Genomic DNA, 15,522 nt, shown 5'->3' on the forward strand with positions numbered 1-15,522 from the left:
TTTATAATGAGGCAGTCAAAGTGATGGAGGGAGGTAAAAAAAAAAAAAGAATCTGCAGACAAAATGATAATCACTATCTTTGGTGGTTTTGCCATTGTCCACTTAACTTGTTGCACCTTAAAATTATACAACAAATCTTGATTTTTTTAAATTTTATTTCTATAGAGGGAGACAGAAAATAATTGGCAAATTTGTGGTTGGCAATATTCTCAAAGAACTCAGAGGACGAAGATGTTGCGAGGCCTACCAACTACTTGTTTTTATTGTGCCAAAAGTTTAACTCACAAAAAAAAAAGTTGAACACAACAACTAAATGGGTCTGTGTGTTGGGAGTTTAAAGATTCCTGTAAACACAGATTTTAGTCAGATTCGCTGCCACAAACAGGAAAAAAAAAAAAAGGTTAATAATCAATTAAGGCATCGACACAACCAGAGCTGTGCATTTCACCAGAGTAAAAAAAAAAAAAAAAGGAACAAAGTATATGTACACAGGTATAATTATAAGTGCTACTCCTTGTGTTCCACTGGCTAGATCTTAGGCAACAGGGGAAAACAACAACAAAAAAACGGAACTGGGACCATGACTGGCTTTTCTTGCTCCATGAAGTACAAGAGGGGTTTGTGCTAAGGCAAGGAGTTTTGACTTTGTCAGGTAACATCCTGAGGGAAAACTCTTGGCCCATGCCAAAGCAATTGGGGTGTAACAATTTACATAAAAGAAGGGAAATAAGGACACAGGAGGCTTGAGGATGACATTGAGGGAGGTGTCAGGGAGTCTCGCCATCGGGGCTGAAGTAGTACCTGACCGGAGGACCAGGGAGGTCCTCATCTCCATCTGCCTCGGGAGCAAATGACACAGTAAGGTCTACGTAGCGGCGGTCCACTGATGGCTTGATTAGTTTATGCATCCTGTGTAAAATCAGAGGCAAAGATAGACGAATAAATGCACTGTGAACATTTCAGCAAATTGAAAAAACAAAACAAAAAAACAACGTTGTAATGAGCACATGTACAGGCACACACCTGGAAGTTTAGACCAGGAAAACATTATGTAGGCAGTGTGAGGGAAGTGTGAGTGTCTCTGCTTTAATCTCTTGTTTAAGAGTATCCACCCTCCAGATTCTGATGTGCCCGTAAGCAACACATTCATTGCCTACTCCCTTCAAAAACACTATTATTATAAAAAGAAAGACGAAATAAGGAAAAGTTTGGAGGAAAACACATACGTCAATTTGAGCCTCTTGGAGTGTCCAGGCATCACAGGCACATAGAGCATCTTTACACCGTGGACGACCATAGTGGGTTCAATTCCATACTTTTCCTGTAAATAACAAAACAGCTCATTAACGAAAATATTCTCTGCAACAACAAGAATCTGAGGAAGAATACAATAATCTAACAGCTGCAAATCACTGGATAATGGGAGTAAATGCTTCATACCCTGACAGCATTCATGAAGTCAGAGAGAGTGAAGTCCTCGTGGCCAAAGACAGTCCAGCAGTCCCAGATGGTGTAGTAGATGTTGTTCCTGGAAGAGATGCAATGGAGCTGTTACTACATGACATTATAATAATAACATGGTAAATGTAATTTCCCCATGGATGCTGTGATAGTGCAACAGTAAGTGGTCACTAAGAGTGCGGGACTTGAAAGTTTCAGTACACAGAATCCAAAAACAGCAACATCTTCTTACAGAACAGTCCACTGGAAGTCGGAGCTTCATAACATCAGTTAAAAATCTGAGATCCCCTTATTTCACAAGAGGTCACTGCTGTGGATGGATCTGCATATTTGGCACAGACATTTACTCCGGATACAACTCTCCGAACCCTTCTTCCAGGCATTAGCACCGCACTGTCTTATGACTCCGTGAGGCTGGATTTGCGTTTCCCACTGGGATCTTTCGCGTGTGAGGCGAACATGTTAACAACTAAACCATGGAGCCACAACTGAGCTCATCATTGACTCAGGAGACACAAATGCCTTAGGAGGAGTTTCGAGAAGCGCATCCGGCATATTAAATTTTTTTTTTTTTTTAAAAAGTGACATGAAACATGTAGAGCAAAGCACTATGGCGACCTCTTGTGCTGCATCACAATGTCTGGATGAAATCGTAATTTGTCGAAAGTCCCATTATTCTGTGGAGGTGTGATAAAGCGTGAATATGATGAGTGTACCTGATGAGTGTCTGTTTGACTGCAGCAGGCTCGGTAAGAACGACTACAGGAATGGCCAAGTTAAAGAAGCAGTTTTTGTGCGATTCAAACCCAAAGCCTCCAACCACCTTGATCAACTCCAGCGCCACCTGAGTGCATCACATTAATACACAAGGTTACCATACCATTAAATCAACATTTTAAAAACATATTTGTACACCTTATTCTTCAATCAAAACATAACCTAATGGATGATGAGCATTATCTGCTGGATGCAATCCTTAAAAACCACATGAGTATCTCAAGGTCTGTGCTCACCAAACCAGCCACTGCAGCTGTTGCCGTGGCAATGGCGGGGATTATCTTCCCAGCAATGCGTTTGGTCTTAAGTCTGTCAGCTGGCTCAATGGAGTACATGATGGCTCTGAGAGAGGATGCTGATGCGACAAAGTCCATGTGACCGTTGCTGTCATCATCCTTTTCAAACTGAAGTGGACTCATCCGTAACCGTTCTGCACAATTTACAGGACACACACTCCAATCGTTAATCACAAATGTAACACTCCAGCTTTCACGTTTTCAATTTGTCAGTCAGCTTGTGTCTCCTTCAGACGTAAAAAAAAAAAAAAAAAGAAAAAGGATATGTTGAGTATTTGCATACCTGGTGTGACCCTGTCAGTAGCAATAGCCTGCTCCAAATGAGTGATGGCGTCCCTTTCCTCTTCACTGCTTAGAGGCATCTTTATCTGATCAGGCTTCCTTGCCGTCTCATCTGTTTCTATGCACTGGTAGGGACAGAGTCACATCAAAAAGATTAGGGTGGTTTGTTTTCTGGTTTTGTTTTTTTTTGGGGGGGGGGGGGGCTTGTTTGAAAGTGTAAAGTTCAGATCAACAGAACAGCTTACTTTTTCTGAGGGCCTGTACTCTGGAATCTTGACATCTGCAAGAATCCTGGTAATAGCCTCTTCAGAAAGATCCTGAAAAACACAATCGCGCAGTCAGTAAGTCATTACGTATGTGTGTTGTGTATGTGTGCGATTAGATTTAAATGCTTGCCACCCACCCTTTCTGAATAAGGGATGTTATAAATCCCTGCGAAGAGCCGGGCAGTGCTCACAATGAAAGCAAAGTGCCTGATGGGAACAGAGGAGAGTTTAAAAGCCAATATCTGAGTATATTTAGCTTATCGGTTAGCAGAAGGGCATACTTACAAAGAGTCTTTCAAGTCAAATTCAAGAGGTGTTGGTGGTCTTTTTGGAGACTGCCAAAACAAACCTGAGGAATTGGGAGATTTTTCACTAAATACTTTTACGTGCCATTAATAAATTAGCTATACCCGTTAATTTGCTTGACAACTTGATTCTGGTTTCCATCTGATTATTTAACACTTACTTCCATCTTTTAACCTTGTGTCCAGGGGGAAAGAGTGCAGCAGCTGTAGGGCCTACATGAAAACAGCAGTAAAGTGAAAAAACCGAAAAGAAAAAAAACCCAAACAAAACATAATCGTAAACCACACAGCCCCTTCGATAGGAATGTGTATTTTCATTACCTTTCTCTTGAAATATTTCTCAAATTTCAGACGAGCAACAGCGACGCATTGTTCCCACTGAGTGGGCTGTCTGCTCAGCAGCTTTATGACCTGGAATGACCCTTCCAGACTTTCCCCTGCCTGCATCCTCTACACAGACAAACACACACAATCAAAGTTGTTTTTATTGATTAAACAGCTGCACTGCTGGGGTGATTTTCATCAGTGAAAACTGCACTTGTGTCTTACCTGTAGCACCACCTCAGCCGAGGAATGGGTCTGCCAGAACGAGTTGTACATGGAGGGCTTGTGGACAAAGGCACTCTCAAACTAGAAAGCCAAAAATTTAAAAAATAAAATAACAATTAGGAAGTACACTCAGACTTTCAAAACAATAATTTGCAGTGTGGAAAAAAAAAAAAAAATACTGTTGGGTCTTTCAGCTGCCTGACCTTATCTCTGGCCCACTGGATGGTGTGCTCTATAACAGAAGGGAAAGACTTGAGAGTGCAGAATGGGATCTCCTCTTCTGGGGGGTCCCTCTGGGAGGCAGAAGAAAAGCGATTTTAGGTTGGTGACGGGACTGCACATGTCCAGCACAGAAAACCAATAACATGAGCCTCTTCCACAGACTCACATGGCTATTGTAAGACTCTGTCAAGTTTGGCACAATGATTTCGGTGTGCCCTTTAGTTCCCATGGTGCCAGAGTCTAGGAGAGGCCTCTGATTGGATACACAGCGGCTGAAAATACATAAGTTACAAAAAAGAAAAAACTCTTTTTAAATGACAACAAATACTTTATTAAACTGCAACTTCTAGATTCATGTCATGACAATGGTAATCATGAGGTCAGGGGTCACAATAATCATACATGGATTCTGCTTCACTTTGGTTCATTGAACATCGAATACTGAAGTGAATGAAGTGAAGCTGTGATCGTTACAATGTCTTCACCAACCTGTCCACATATCTCCGTGCCTCTACGTTGTCCAGCGCAGTGACCACTATGTTTAATGAAGAGTAGAATGAGTCATTGTAGATGTTCTCAGTAGCCGGACACACCTTGTTGAGGTGAGCTTCCACCTGTAGGTCTGGGTTTATATCATGAGTAGCCTCTGCTGCTGTGGTACTTTTGGGTTTCTAAAGCAGAGAGGAAACAGATTGCTTAAATGCAGCAATGCGCTGACCAAGCCCGAGCCTGACCGGTGCAGAAATGCACGTCTATTCACCTGTATATGATGTGGCCTGAAGAGAAACTGCCTGTTGAGGTTAGACTTTTCTATGAGGTCTGGGTCTGTGATGCACACCTGAGAAGTTAAATATGCAAATGAAATTCCAGTAAACTTTTCACAGTGAGGTAAAACTTAGGTAAATGCATAAAGAATAAATACCCACCTCCCCTGAGTTCTTGGCCAATCCAATTCCAAGCAGGGCAAAGTTTTTCAGCATCTCACAGCCTATTGCTCCACAGCCAACCTATAAAATAATTTATTTTGGGGTAAACTAGCATGATTCAATAAAAACCTTAAACACATTGAGAACTTCTAAATCTTACCATAAAGACCCTTAGCTTGTGTAGTTGTAAACACAGTGAGTCACCAATGCAAGCTCGTAATCCATCATATCGATCACCCCTAGGGGAAAACTCCTCAGCAGAAAGAGACTGAAGTGGCTTGACTACCTCAATAGCGTCAAGATAAAACTAAAAATGCGATAAAACAAAACAAAACAGGATAATAAAACATTTTCTTTCAGGGTTGGAAAACGGCTTACAGTGAGCTATAAAACCACAGCTTCAAACTTAGTGACCTACCCATTGCTGCAGGGGTGCAAACTTCCCTGTGATGGCCTTAAGAACTTCCTGACTGGCTAAACCTCCAACAGCTGCTGCTAATGGAGGGAGAGCACCCCTTGCTGTCCTTGAAAGGCAGCGTACTAGCTCAGTATTCACAGAAGCCTGGGAGGAAGGAGTCACAGAGGAGAGGAAAAGAGTATAATGTTATCACACCAGTGTGCATGCAGTCATCTGTCAGACAATGAGTGGCTGCCTTTGCAGTGATGAAATGTGGAAAACAGTAAAGCTCACTTTGCTCTTGAGAGCTGCATTCACTTCCTCAGTCAGCTTTAGTAAAACCTCAGCATCCTGTAAACACCTGATGACATCAAAGAAAAGGCGCTCTTCAGTGCTTAGCAATCATATCGCACAGAGAAAGCTGAGCACAACATTAGACTGGAGGGTAAAAAGTACTGATCTGATATGGAAATTTTACTTACCCAGTGTTAGGAAGTCTACTGTGCTGCTCCTGGAAGGTGTCCAGTGCCAACATGCCAGCATGGATTTGAAGTGGGGCCTGAGAAGCAGATTTAAAACAGGACTGAAGAAATCGGCTTCTTAAACTCAAAGAAAAACAGGCATTTGTGAACTTGGCTAAGAAACACTGGGTCTACGTTAATTTAACCTGTTTTGTAAACCTAGTTAAACATCAATGTGAAAGAAAGGGCATCTCTGCTCTGTACATGTTTCTATTGTTTAAACGTGAAGGCAGTATGTTTAAGCATGTGGGATACTGTCAGGAGAACCAACTGTGTAGCAAGAGAGCCATGGGAAAGTTTTGATCAGTTTCTAACTCACACTGTTCTTAGCCATGTGAGTCACGAAGCTGCAATAAAACGATGTTTAAATGTCACACTATTCCCCTCTGTAGGATATAAGTTTCTCCCTAGTTTCCTCTTACCTCTGGTTTACTGAAGTCTGGAGTCAGGACCCGAGGTTCACACAGCTGTCGCTCTAATGTTTCCTGAAATAAATATTGTGAGTTATTGTTAGCATACACACAAGTGATGGTCATTTAAACATATCTGCATGTTTTTAAATCATAACTGGACGACACTGTTAATATGAAAACTAGTCTACTTACAAATCTGTACATTTTAGGGGTTTTCACCATGACAAAGAAACCTCCATGTGTGTATGGTTGTAGCTGAGATGTGTCTCCTATTGCAAAGCTGTGAGAAGAAAGGACTATAACCACACACACACACACACACACACACACACACACACACACTTAATATGAACATACATATAGAAAACAAGTCACCAAAGACATTGCCAGATACATTTTTGCATTTGCGTCCAGCAAAATAAATAAAAACACCAGTTTGAGTTTGTACAAATAATAACAATAATCTTGGAGACGCCGCTGTTATGCATTACAGTAATAAAATTGTAACCATAGTACCTGAAACCTGCCGAGATGTGCCGTTGAGCTCCACCATGCCACCGACCTCTCTGAAAACAACACTCTGCCCTGTCTGTAGGCCGTGGGGTTGGTTGTCCATGCAGGTTACCACCCCAGGATTATCCTAAAACAGTTTGCAGAAAAGTTCACCCAAAGTTCGCTCATTTACTGACTAAGCAGAAGATTAACAGGCAAACTTTGCTGCAAATTGTAGGTGTTGAATTTTTTGAAGAAAAGCTGGAACAATTTATTTATCTGTCATTTTTTATTTTTTGTGGGGTGTGGTCGGGGGGAATACCTGAGTGATACTTTGAATGAAAACCTCCTTGGGCTCCTCTCCTGTGGGGTCGAACACCTCAAACTCTTCTCCAAAATCACAAAACACTCGTGCACAGATACCGTACACGTCACAGCTGATGAACTGAAGCAATACACACGCAACAGTTTTGGTTAATATTTACCCATCTGTGAGCTCTCGCAGTGCAACTGTAATGCATAAGCACAACAAGGAGAGCAGACTTACTCTGATAGGGGGTTGTTGTGAGTGGCAGAACTCATTTACTCTCTTCTGTAGGCTCAATCTGGCCTCAGTCAAAATCACACACTAGAGGAGGAAGCAGAGCAGACACTAAACATTACCTGGAGTCCATAGCAGACTATGCGGTAGAGAAGAAAAGCAGTTACGTACAAGCATTTTATTTTAAATTGAATGCCAGTTGGTGGCCAAATACATGATCGATATAAAAACGAGATCAACCCTTCGCGACTTGCCGTGCCGTTATGAAATGCCGACCTTTAGGTTCAACATTCCTTCAGACCAGGGGAGAAACATAACTAGAACATCTGTAAGAGGCAGCTGTGAAGTGAATCACACTGCTGGAGTAGCTTCATGAGTTTTATTGACATTCAGAAATGTTTCTCTATGATGAAATCTTTCTATTGGAAACTCTTGTTAAGCCACATTGGTCTTCAGGGAAGGGGCGGGTGTCTTCATACTTCCCTACACCTCATATTTTTAATCACTAGGGGGTTTCTGAGGGCGTGGGAGCAACCTATTAAAAAAAAAATGTCTGTCCTACTAACCATGGGTTAGCTTACAACCCGGAGTCTGAAAGGTAATGACTTACCTGGTACCTTCTGAGAAAACTGAGATCAGTGTTGTCGTCAAGAGCAGAGGAAGACATGTCAACGTGGACATAAGGGTTCAACTCTGCAACGTGAGGGCACACTGCCTCCACCCTGTGGGAGAAACACAAGGGAGTGGGTAAACATGAGAAAGTATCTGAGTAAGGATGCACCAGTCTCAATGTTTATACCACCTATCACTCGGATACCTACTCAGAGCTGTATCAGGTACGCACTGGTCAATCACAATTATATTCAGTTAAACTGAACTAAAATGTTATTCTTTATTTGGTACATTAGCACAACATGAAACTAACAAGAAAGGATCGTCACTTTGGTGGCTTTCACTGTTTGTGACCTAATTGTGATTTAACAGAAACCAAACAGTGATCAGCTGAGCTGATGACAACAGCAGACAATGGTGCTGTCCCTGTCAGTGTCACCATTTCTGTATCGTTGTGTAGTTTCCACAATTACGGACCGCACTAATCAAGTTGTGCAGTTGTAAAGTTTTTACAACTGCACAACTTGATTAGTGCAGTCCGTAATTATCTTGTGCAAGCAAGGAGGGTATGGTTAAACAGACATACACAGTAACAAAGGGGAGCAGCAATAGCTTAAATGTATCAATTCAATTTAAGCACAGACCAAGATGAAAGGAAACAAGTTCAAATTAATTAGGTTTTGATCTTGTTATTTTGTCATTTTAATAATGACTGTTTCACATAAAAAGAGAATGGTTTGCAATGTATTTATTCAGCAATATTATCAGCCCGCTCCTTTAAGGCATCTTCATGAGGAATGAATAAGCTACACTGGTGCATGCCTATTTAAGAGCGTAAGGAGAGTCCTGCCCGTGGGGTTCATTACCTCCTCCTCTGGCTCAAAACATCCTCTTTGCGGATAAAGAAGTTGGAGCCAAGATCCCAGGTCTCACACTGTTTTGTGTCATGAAGCGTGACTGCCTGTACACACAGAGGACAAACAGGACAATAGGTTCGAACAATTATGACTACAAGACCTTTGGACTTGCAAGATGCTGAGAATGACACATTGCTGTAATATTAAGAGAGCGCGCCTACCTTTACACCAGCCAGGACAATATTTTTTGCTGCGAAACCAAACCCAAAAGATTTAGAGTCATGTTAGAGTTCCTTGCATGGCTCATACAAACACCAAACCATTAAATATTGCCTACCTATCTCTACTCCCAGTCCTCCCATTCCACTGAGAAAGACTGAGGACTGGGCCATCTGGTGCATGGCACTGTCTCCAAGCACATATCGCTGGCGGCTAAAGAGTGAGAGAGAGATGAAGAGTCACTGTGAAGGAATGTGCTAGAAGGACGAATGGAAACACCACGAACAATAACGGCGCTGGTTGTAATATAAACCATTAAAAAGGCAAATTATAAGGATGGTGAGGCTTGCCTGTAAAGAGAGTCGTCAATCTCCATCGAGTCTGTAGCCATGGTGGGAGGGGAAGGGGGGGAGAGCAAGTGCCTCAAAGATAGAGATGCTTCCTGTTAAAAATATAAATAGAGTAATTAACCTTGTCTGATTGAGCGATATAGATTTAAAACCAACGCCCTGCTGTTAATGAGCCGCACAGCTAACTAACTGTTGATGCCAGTTAGCTGTCAGCAACATGGTTGACCCCACCGAGCTGAGCTGACCTGAACTGAATTAACCAAGCGGCTTAAAAAAAGCCCGACATTAAAGGGGTTAATACACGTGCCTTAGTAAAGCTAGATGACTTATGAAGTTGCCGAAGCTCAACGCTAGCGGCTACAGCTAGCTAATGCTGCTGCCCGGTGCCGGTTACGGAGACACTTCTCATAAACTCATTAAAAGTGGCGACACAAACACGAGGCTACAAATAACTCCAGGGAGTAGACAAATATTTAAGGAATAGTTGTTTCTATCAAGCAATATGTAAACACTGCTATAAATGTACTTAAAATTAGTCAGAATATCACACGCAGGTACCTGTCAGTAAGCCCAGCGAGCTGCAGCGAATGAATGGCTGTGACTGGTTAAAAAACTTGGAGTGTTTCCGGGTTAACGCACTCACGTGGCCAACGTCAACCAATCATTTCACGGAAACTTCTAGGACTATATTTGTGAATAAACGTTACTTATTTTGTGTTGTTGATAAAATAACACACATTTATGATGATTTACTAGATTTCGGGTGACATTTTTCTAAAGAATAAAATTTCACCATTTTGTTTTCAGAGGTGTAATCTTGAGTTACCACCCATTTCTTTTTGCTTGCTTTTTAAAAAACCTAACACTGATCTATGACTCATTCAATAGCTAAAAGGCACCAAATTCAAGGATCTAAACGTAACAGACAACTTAGAAAAATACCAATTTTAAATGGAATCTTTAGACACTTTGTTACAAGCAGAACCCCCCCCCCCTCTCCCCCACAACACAGGATTTATTTGCTGAAAACTTGGCATATCTGAACATGTTGTGCAGTGTGTCTTTAATAATATTGAAGAAACTGAGAAGTGGGAAAAAAACAAAATAAGTAAATTAAATTAACAATTTTTTAAAAAATAAAACAGGTAAAGCATCTAACAAACATCTGACACAGGTCCTGAGAGATGCTTCTGACTCTTGATTTAATAAATCTACTGTTCACTGTTTCAGTGGCTGTTAAGAAGCCAGTCTTAAGGAGGGGAAGCAGGGAGAAAAGCTCATCAGTATGTGCAGAAGAGGTCGGAAGAGAGGTAGAACAGTTAGTGTCTAAGTCAGTGTTTACAAATTATAAGTGATGGTCTGTAAAACACAGTGGAGACTCTGTCATGGTTTCAATCTGCACTTCAGACAGTTGTGTTGGGGATTTTGTCAAAACAAATTGAATTATCAACACACATTTTGAACAACTACCAACAGAAAAGCTCATGATTGGCAATGGCTAATGCAGCAAAAGCATACCTGGTTAGAAAAACACACACTATCAGTCATGGACTGGCCTCCTCAGAGTCCGGACCACAACATTACCGAAGCACTGTGGGATCATGTTGACAGAGAAGGGAAGAAAAGGAAGTCAACATTCAAAGAAGAGCTTTAAATGTCCCACAAGAAGCCTGGAGAACTATTCCTGAAGACTACACAATTAAAGAAATAAAGGTTAAAAGTGTCCAGGCTGTGTTAAAGAATAAATAACACACTGTTCTACCAATAATACTAAGTACTGACTTCCGAGCTCATTAGAATTGTACAAACTCTATTTTTTCCCCTTATATACTGTATTTCTATGTGTGTTTGCACATGTTTCAATAAGTTGCTGAGTCTATTTCGCGTTTTCCTATAAAAATATAAAGTGATTAAGAGTGTCTTAAGACTTTTCACCATATAGATGTATATTGTATATGTGAATATGGTGACAACAATGCATTCTATTCATAAAAGAAAAAGATAGCACAAAAGTAATACCTGTAACACAATAATGATTTTAAGGTCCATCCAACTGAAAGCAGGACAGAAACAGCAGAAACATGTCAAAAAATATTGCCTTATCTTAAATCAACCTTGTCGATGATGAGTCTGCTTTATCGCTTTGGATTTGAGGTGTGACAATACCTCCTCCAGCCATTACGGGTTAGGGGTATTTTATTTTTCAGTTTGAGAAAAAATAAGCAATCAACCAAGCAACAACTTTTCTATTTTCATGACAACGCAGGCAGGCTCGTGTTGGAAAAAGCCAGATATAAAAACTGGTCGCAACCAGTGAAAGCAGAAGATAAAAAACAATGTTCAGGTCCCCCCCCCCTCATTTAAAGAAACAAAGTTCACCAGCTAAGTGAAACATTTACAACACAACTCAATGGAAAACACAATTCTGGTACTGTCTTTGTCACAGCGGGTAGTTATGCTTGTGCCTCTAGTTCCATAATCAGAGACAAAATTGGACCGATTTTTGCTTCTTTTTTTGGGGCGGGGGGCTAGGGATATGTATCTCTAACCTTCAGACCTTCAGACTATGCAATGGCCTTCAGACTCCCGCCCTTTTATCATATTGGTTAGTTCACTAAGGAGCCTCCCCCTTGATCTGCAGCCAGAATCACACACAAATCCCACAACAGTCTCCAGAGTCTACTCATCCTACACTGTGGACACTCTGCCCACACACTTACGCTGCAATGTGGTGCAGTCGCATGGCACTCCGTCGGCTCCAGAAGATCGCCGTTACTCCTTTGAACATTACCGGGGGTCTAACAAGCAACATCGAGAGGGAGATGTCAACCCTGCCACGCGTCTACGTCACACGACAGATCCCACCTGAGGGCCTGAAGATCCTCCGCAAATCTGGACAGTGAGTATTTTTTTTAGTATCCTGTTATGTCACTTAAAATAACAAATTTTTTAGCATTTTTATGTAACTACGCAATGTGTGCCGCAGGAGATTTGACAGTGATCACTTTAAGCAGTTTGAATGTCTGGTCTGAGGTTCATCATTTACTTTGAACAAACATGACTGCTAATGTTTGCCTTAAGGTCTCGTCAAATAAAGCACATAGTCTAAAGGGTATTCCCTGAGAAAGAGAACTGCACAAATGTTTCACTGCACCTTAAAATTCCAGGATTTCTATGAAAAGCACTTTGAGATTATGTATCTCTAAGAAGAACCATTATCTGTATATAAATGTGAAACCTGTGCTCATGCATTTGGGATTTTTTTGTTTTTTTTCAAAACTGGATTTGATTTAAATCTTCAGTCATGTGATTTCTGTTTCCCTAGGGTGCAGTTTGAGCTGTGGGACTCAGATGACATACCGGTGCCCAGGAAGGAGCTCCTTCAGAAGGTCAAAGGTGTAGATGGTCTGCTTTGCACGCTGACAGAAAAAATTGATGCGGAACTGTTGGATGCTGCAGGTCTGCCCTTTGCCTTTGACAAATAACCTAAATGCAACAAACAGCCTTGCATGTCTTTATATGTGTGATGTATTCCTGCAGGTCCAAACCTGAAGGTCCTCAGTACAATGTCAGTGGGATTCGATCATCTGTCTTTGGATGAGCTGAAGAAACGGTGAGTTCCCTCTTTCTGTTTTATTTTATTGTAACACATGTGAATGCCGTTCATGGCTCTACTGAGAGTGATCTTCCCTTTATGAAAAAAGGTTCTTAACATGCAAACAGGCAGTGAAATATTCATGTAACGTTGTATGCAATGTTTATGTTCCCCTACAGAGGAATCCGTATAGGTTATACCCCTGAAGTCCTGACAGATGCTGTTGCTGAGTTGACAGTAGCTCTGCTGCTTGCGACCTCCAGGAGGCTCATAGAGGCCACACATGAGGCCAAGACGTACTGTCATATACAAAATAAGATCACACATGTGTGGAAAACTTACTAAAACATACATGCAAAAATGCAAACTGTGCAAAACAAATTCTCTCTTTCTCTCACTGATGCCAGTGGCGGCTGGGGCACGTGGAGAACGCTGTGGCTGTGTGGTTATGAGCTGGCCAACAGCACTGTCGGTATTCTCGGACTAGGCAGGATCGGTAAGCAGCACGTCACTAAGACAACCTTTACATCAGCGTATCGTCAAACTGCCATTTCTGTCAGTTATGAGCTTTTTACAGTGTGTGATTGTACTCAAAGGTGTGGCCATTGCTGAGCGTCTGGCACCTTTCAAAGTAAGGAAGTTTATCTACACAGATGTGGCCCCCAGGCCTGAGTTGGCGAGTGCCATCAATGCAGAATATGGTAAGGAAGACCCAGCAAGGACGTTACTCTATGATATGTGGACAAAAGATCCCCTGTCAACAGGGCAGATGAGAGGCAGGTTTAAGGGGCTAGTCAAAAGATAAGGCTACTTAAAACCTTTTGACTTTTTATAAGTCTTTCTTGAAGTCCTAAAAGCCATCCACAAACCTAATATGATAAAAGTGATATTAGTGCATCTAGTTTAGTTTTCATCTGATTCCTACCAGCTAAAAAGGTTTGTTTTATTTTAGTTTTCAGTTTATTTTTAATAACCTTGCACTGTATCTTGTTCTAGTCTCTTTTGATGAGCTGGCAAAGCAGTCAGATTTCCTGGCTGTGTGCTGTGCTCTAACACCAGAGACAAAGGAGATCTGCAATAAGAACCTCTTCTCCAAGATGAAAAAGACTTCCATCTTCATCAACACGAGCAGGTATCCCTACCTGATACATGCATGACCAAAGACCCCAAGAGTGGTCTGTGAGTGTTGTGCTCATTAATTACTGATTAACCTGATGTTTAACAGGTTATTTTCCTTCACTGATCACCATTTAATACACAAAATGCAAGGTAGCGGTTTTAAGAAATGACCATTGTGTTTCCTCAAATCCAAATATTCATATTTGAGATATTAGAATTGCTCGCAGTTTCACAAAATGACCTCCACAGTTGACTAGTTCACTCACAGGAAATTAGAATGACTAATCATTTAACTTCTCGGTGACTTGCATCTGGAGAAATGGATACGTACTGTAGGCAATCAGCAGAGAGGATTCTGCCCTTTGAGTCTATAACTGACTTTGCTGTTGTGCAGAGGCGGGGTGGTGAACCAGGAAGACTTGTATGAAGCTCTGTCCACAGGGCAGATCGCAGGAGCTGGATTAGATGTCACTGTTCCTGAGCCGCTGCCAACCAACCACCCACTGTTTACGCTCAAAAACTGTGGTGGGCATTCTGCTACTTTGAACAGGTTTTTAAATCACACTTGGTCCTCTCTGCCTATCATTAGGTTTTAATATTTTCTCTTCCTGCAGTGATTCTACCCCATATTGCGAGTGCCTCCTATATTACCCGTGATGCTATGTCTTCCCTGGCGGCAAACAACCTCCTCCTGGGCCTGCGAGGGCAGCCGATGATCAAAGAGCTCAAGCTTTAAGAAGAAACAGCTTCCACTCTGAAAAAATGATCAAAGAGTGGATGATTAGTTCTACTTACTGTTCAAAATATATTTTGCTGACTGAAGTAAATCCTTGCAGTGTTGCAACTGTCTCCTTTTTCTTTAGTCTTCAGTTTCACATTTTTTAGTTTGGGATTCTAGAGTGCTGTGAAAAAGTTTTTGCCCCCTTTCTGATTTTCAAATTATATGGAAAAAAAAGTGATTCAAACCTAGCAGGCGCTGGGTGAAGAAGTGATTGCTCCTATAAACCTACTGGTTTCCCACACTTTGGCAGCAAGAACTGCAAAAAGATTTTTACTCATCTCTGTGGAGGAATTTCGGCTCACTCCTCTTTGCAGAATTGTTATATTTCAGCCACATTGGAGGGTTGGCACAGGAACAACCTGGTTCAGATCATTGTACTGCTGCACAACTCGAGCGTGGGGAAAAGCTGATGGCCGGACATTCTCCTTCAGGATTCAGGATCAAGCCTAAGAAATGGCTCTGTAACTCTTTCCACTCTGATAGGTGTCAGTGACATTGCTTCTCAGCTGCTCATTGCATGTTGCGTTGCTTTTTGAGAACT

At 41.6% G+C, this 15,522-nt stretch overlaps 2 protein-coding genes across 2 annotated transcripts; one reads left to right on the forward strand and one right to left on the reverse strand.

Moving 5' to 3' along the window:
- Positions 1-27: 27 nt before the first annotated feature.
- Positions 28-10,114, reverse strand: uba6 (ubiquitin like modifier activating enzyme 6). Its single transcript, XM_005928323.3, has 32 exons — positions 10,045-10,114; positions 9,487-9,578; positions 9,255-9,349; positions 9,139-9,167; positions 8,927-9,021; positions 8,059-8,170; positions 7,455-7,535; positions 7,230-7,352; positions 6,932-7,055; positions 6,608-6,711; positions 6,425-6,487; positions 5,964-6,040; positions 5,776-5,842; positions 5,503-5,646; positions 5,245-5,391; positions 5,085-5,165; positions 4,919-4,996; positions 4,648-4,829; positions 4,325-4,430; positions 4,140-4,229; positions 3,937-4,017; positions 3,709-3,837; positions 3,549-3,600; positions 3,368-3,431; positions 3,220-3,289; positions 3,062-3,133; positions 2,818-2,941; positions 2,475-2,668; positions 2,178-2,305; positions 1,441-1,528; positions 1,227-1,321; positions 28-909 (listed from the first exon to the last, which is right to left on the reverse strand). The coding sequence occupies exons 2-32, from the start codon at positions 9,525-9,527 to the stop codon at positions 768-770; spliced, it is 3,078 nt and encodes a 1,025-aa protein (XP_005928385.1). The 5' UTR covers positions 9,528-9,578; positions 10,045-10,114; the 3' UTR covers positions 28-767.
- Positions 10,115-12,134: 2,020 nt separating this feature from the next.
- Positions 12,135-15,040, forward strand: grhprb (glyoxylate reductase/hydroxypyruvate reductase b). Its single transcript, XM_005928325.3, has 9 exons — positions 12,135-12,385; positions 12,812-12,945; positions 13,027-13,099; positions 13,261-13,377; positions 13,489-13,577; positions 13,678-13,782; positions 14,078-14,213; positions 14,595-14,725; positions 14,815-15,040. The coding sequence occupies exons 1-9, from the start codon at positions 12,213-12,215 to the stop codon at positions 14,934-14,936; spliced, it is 1,080 nt and encodes a 359-aa protein (XP_005928387.1). The 5' UTR covers positions 12,135-12,212; the 3' UTR covers positions 14,937-15,040.
- The last annotated feature ends 482 nt before the right edge of the window (positions 15,041-15,522 follow it).

This window comes from Haplochromis burtoni, unplaced genomic scaffold, assembly GCF_018398535.1.
Source record: "Haplochromis burtoni strain Fernald_Lab_line unplaced genomic scaffold, NCSU_Asbu1 Contig_110, whole genome shotgun sequence".
In the NCBI taxonomy this organism is placed as follows: Eukaryota; Metazoa; Chordata; class Actinopteri; order Cichliformes; family Cichlidae; genus Haplochromis; species Haplochromis burtoni.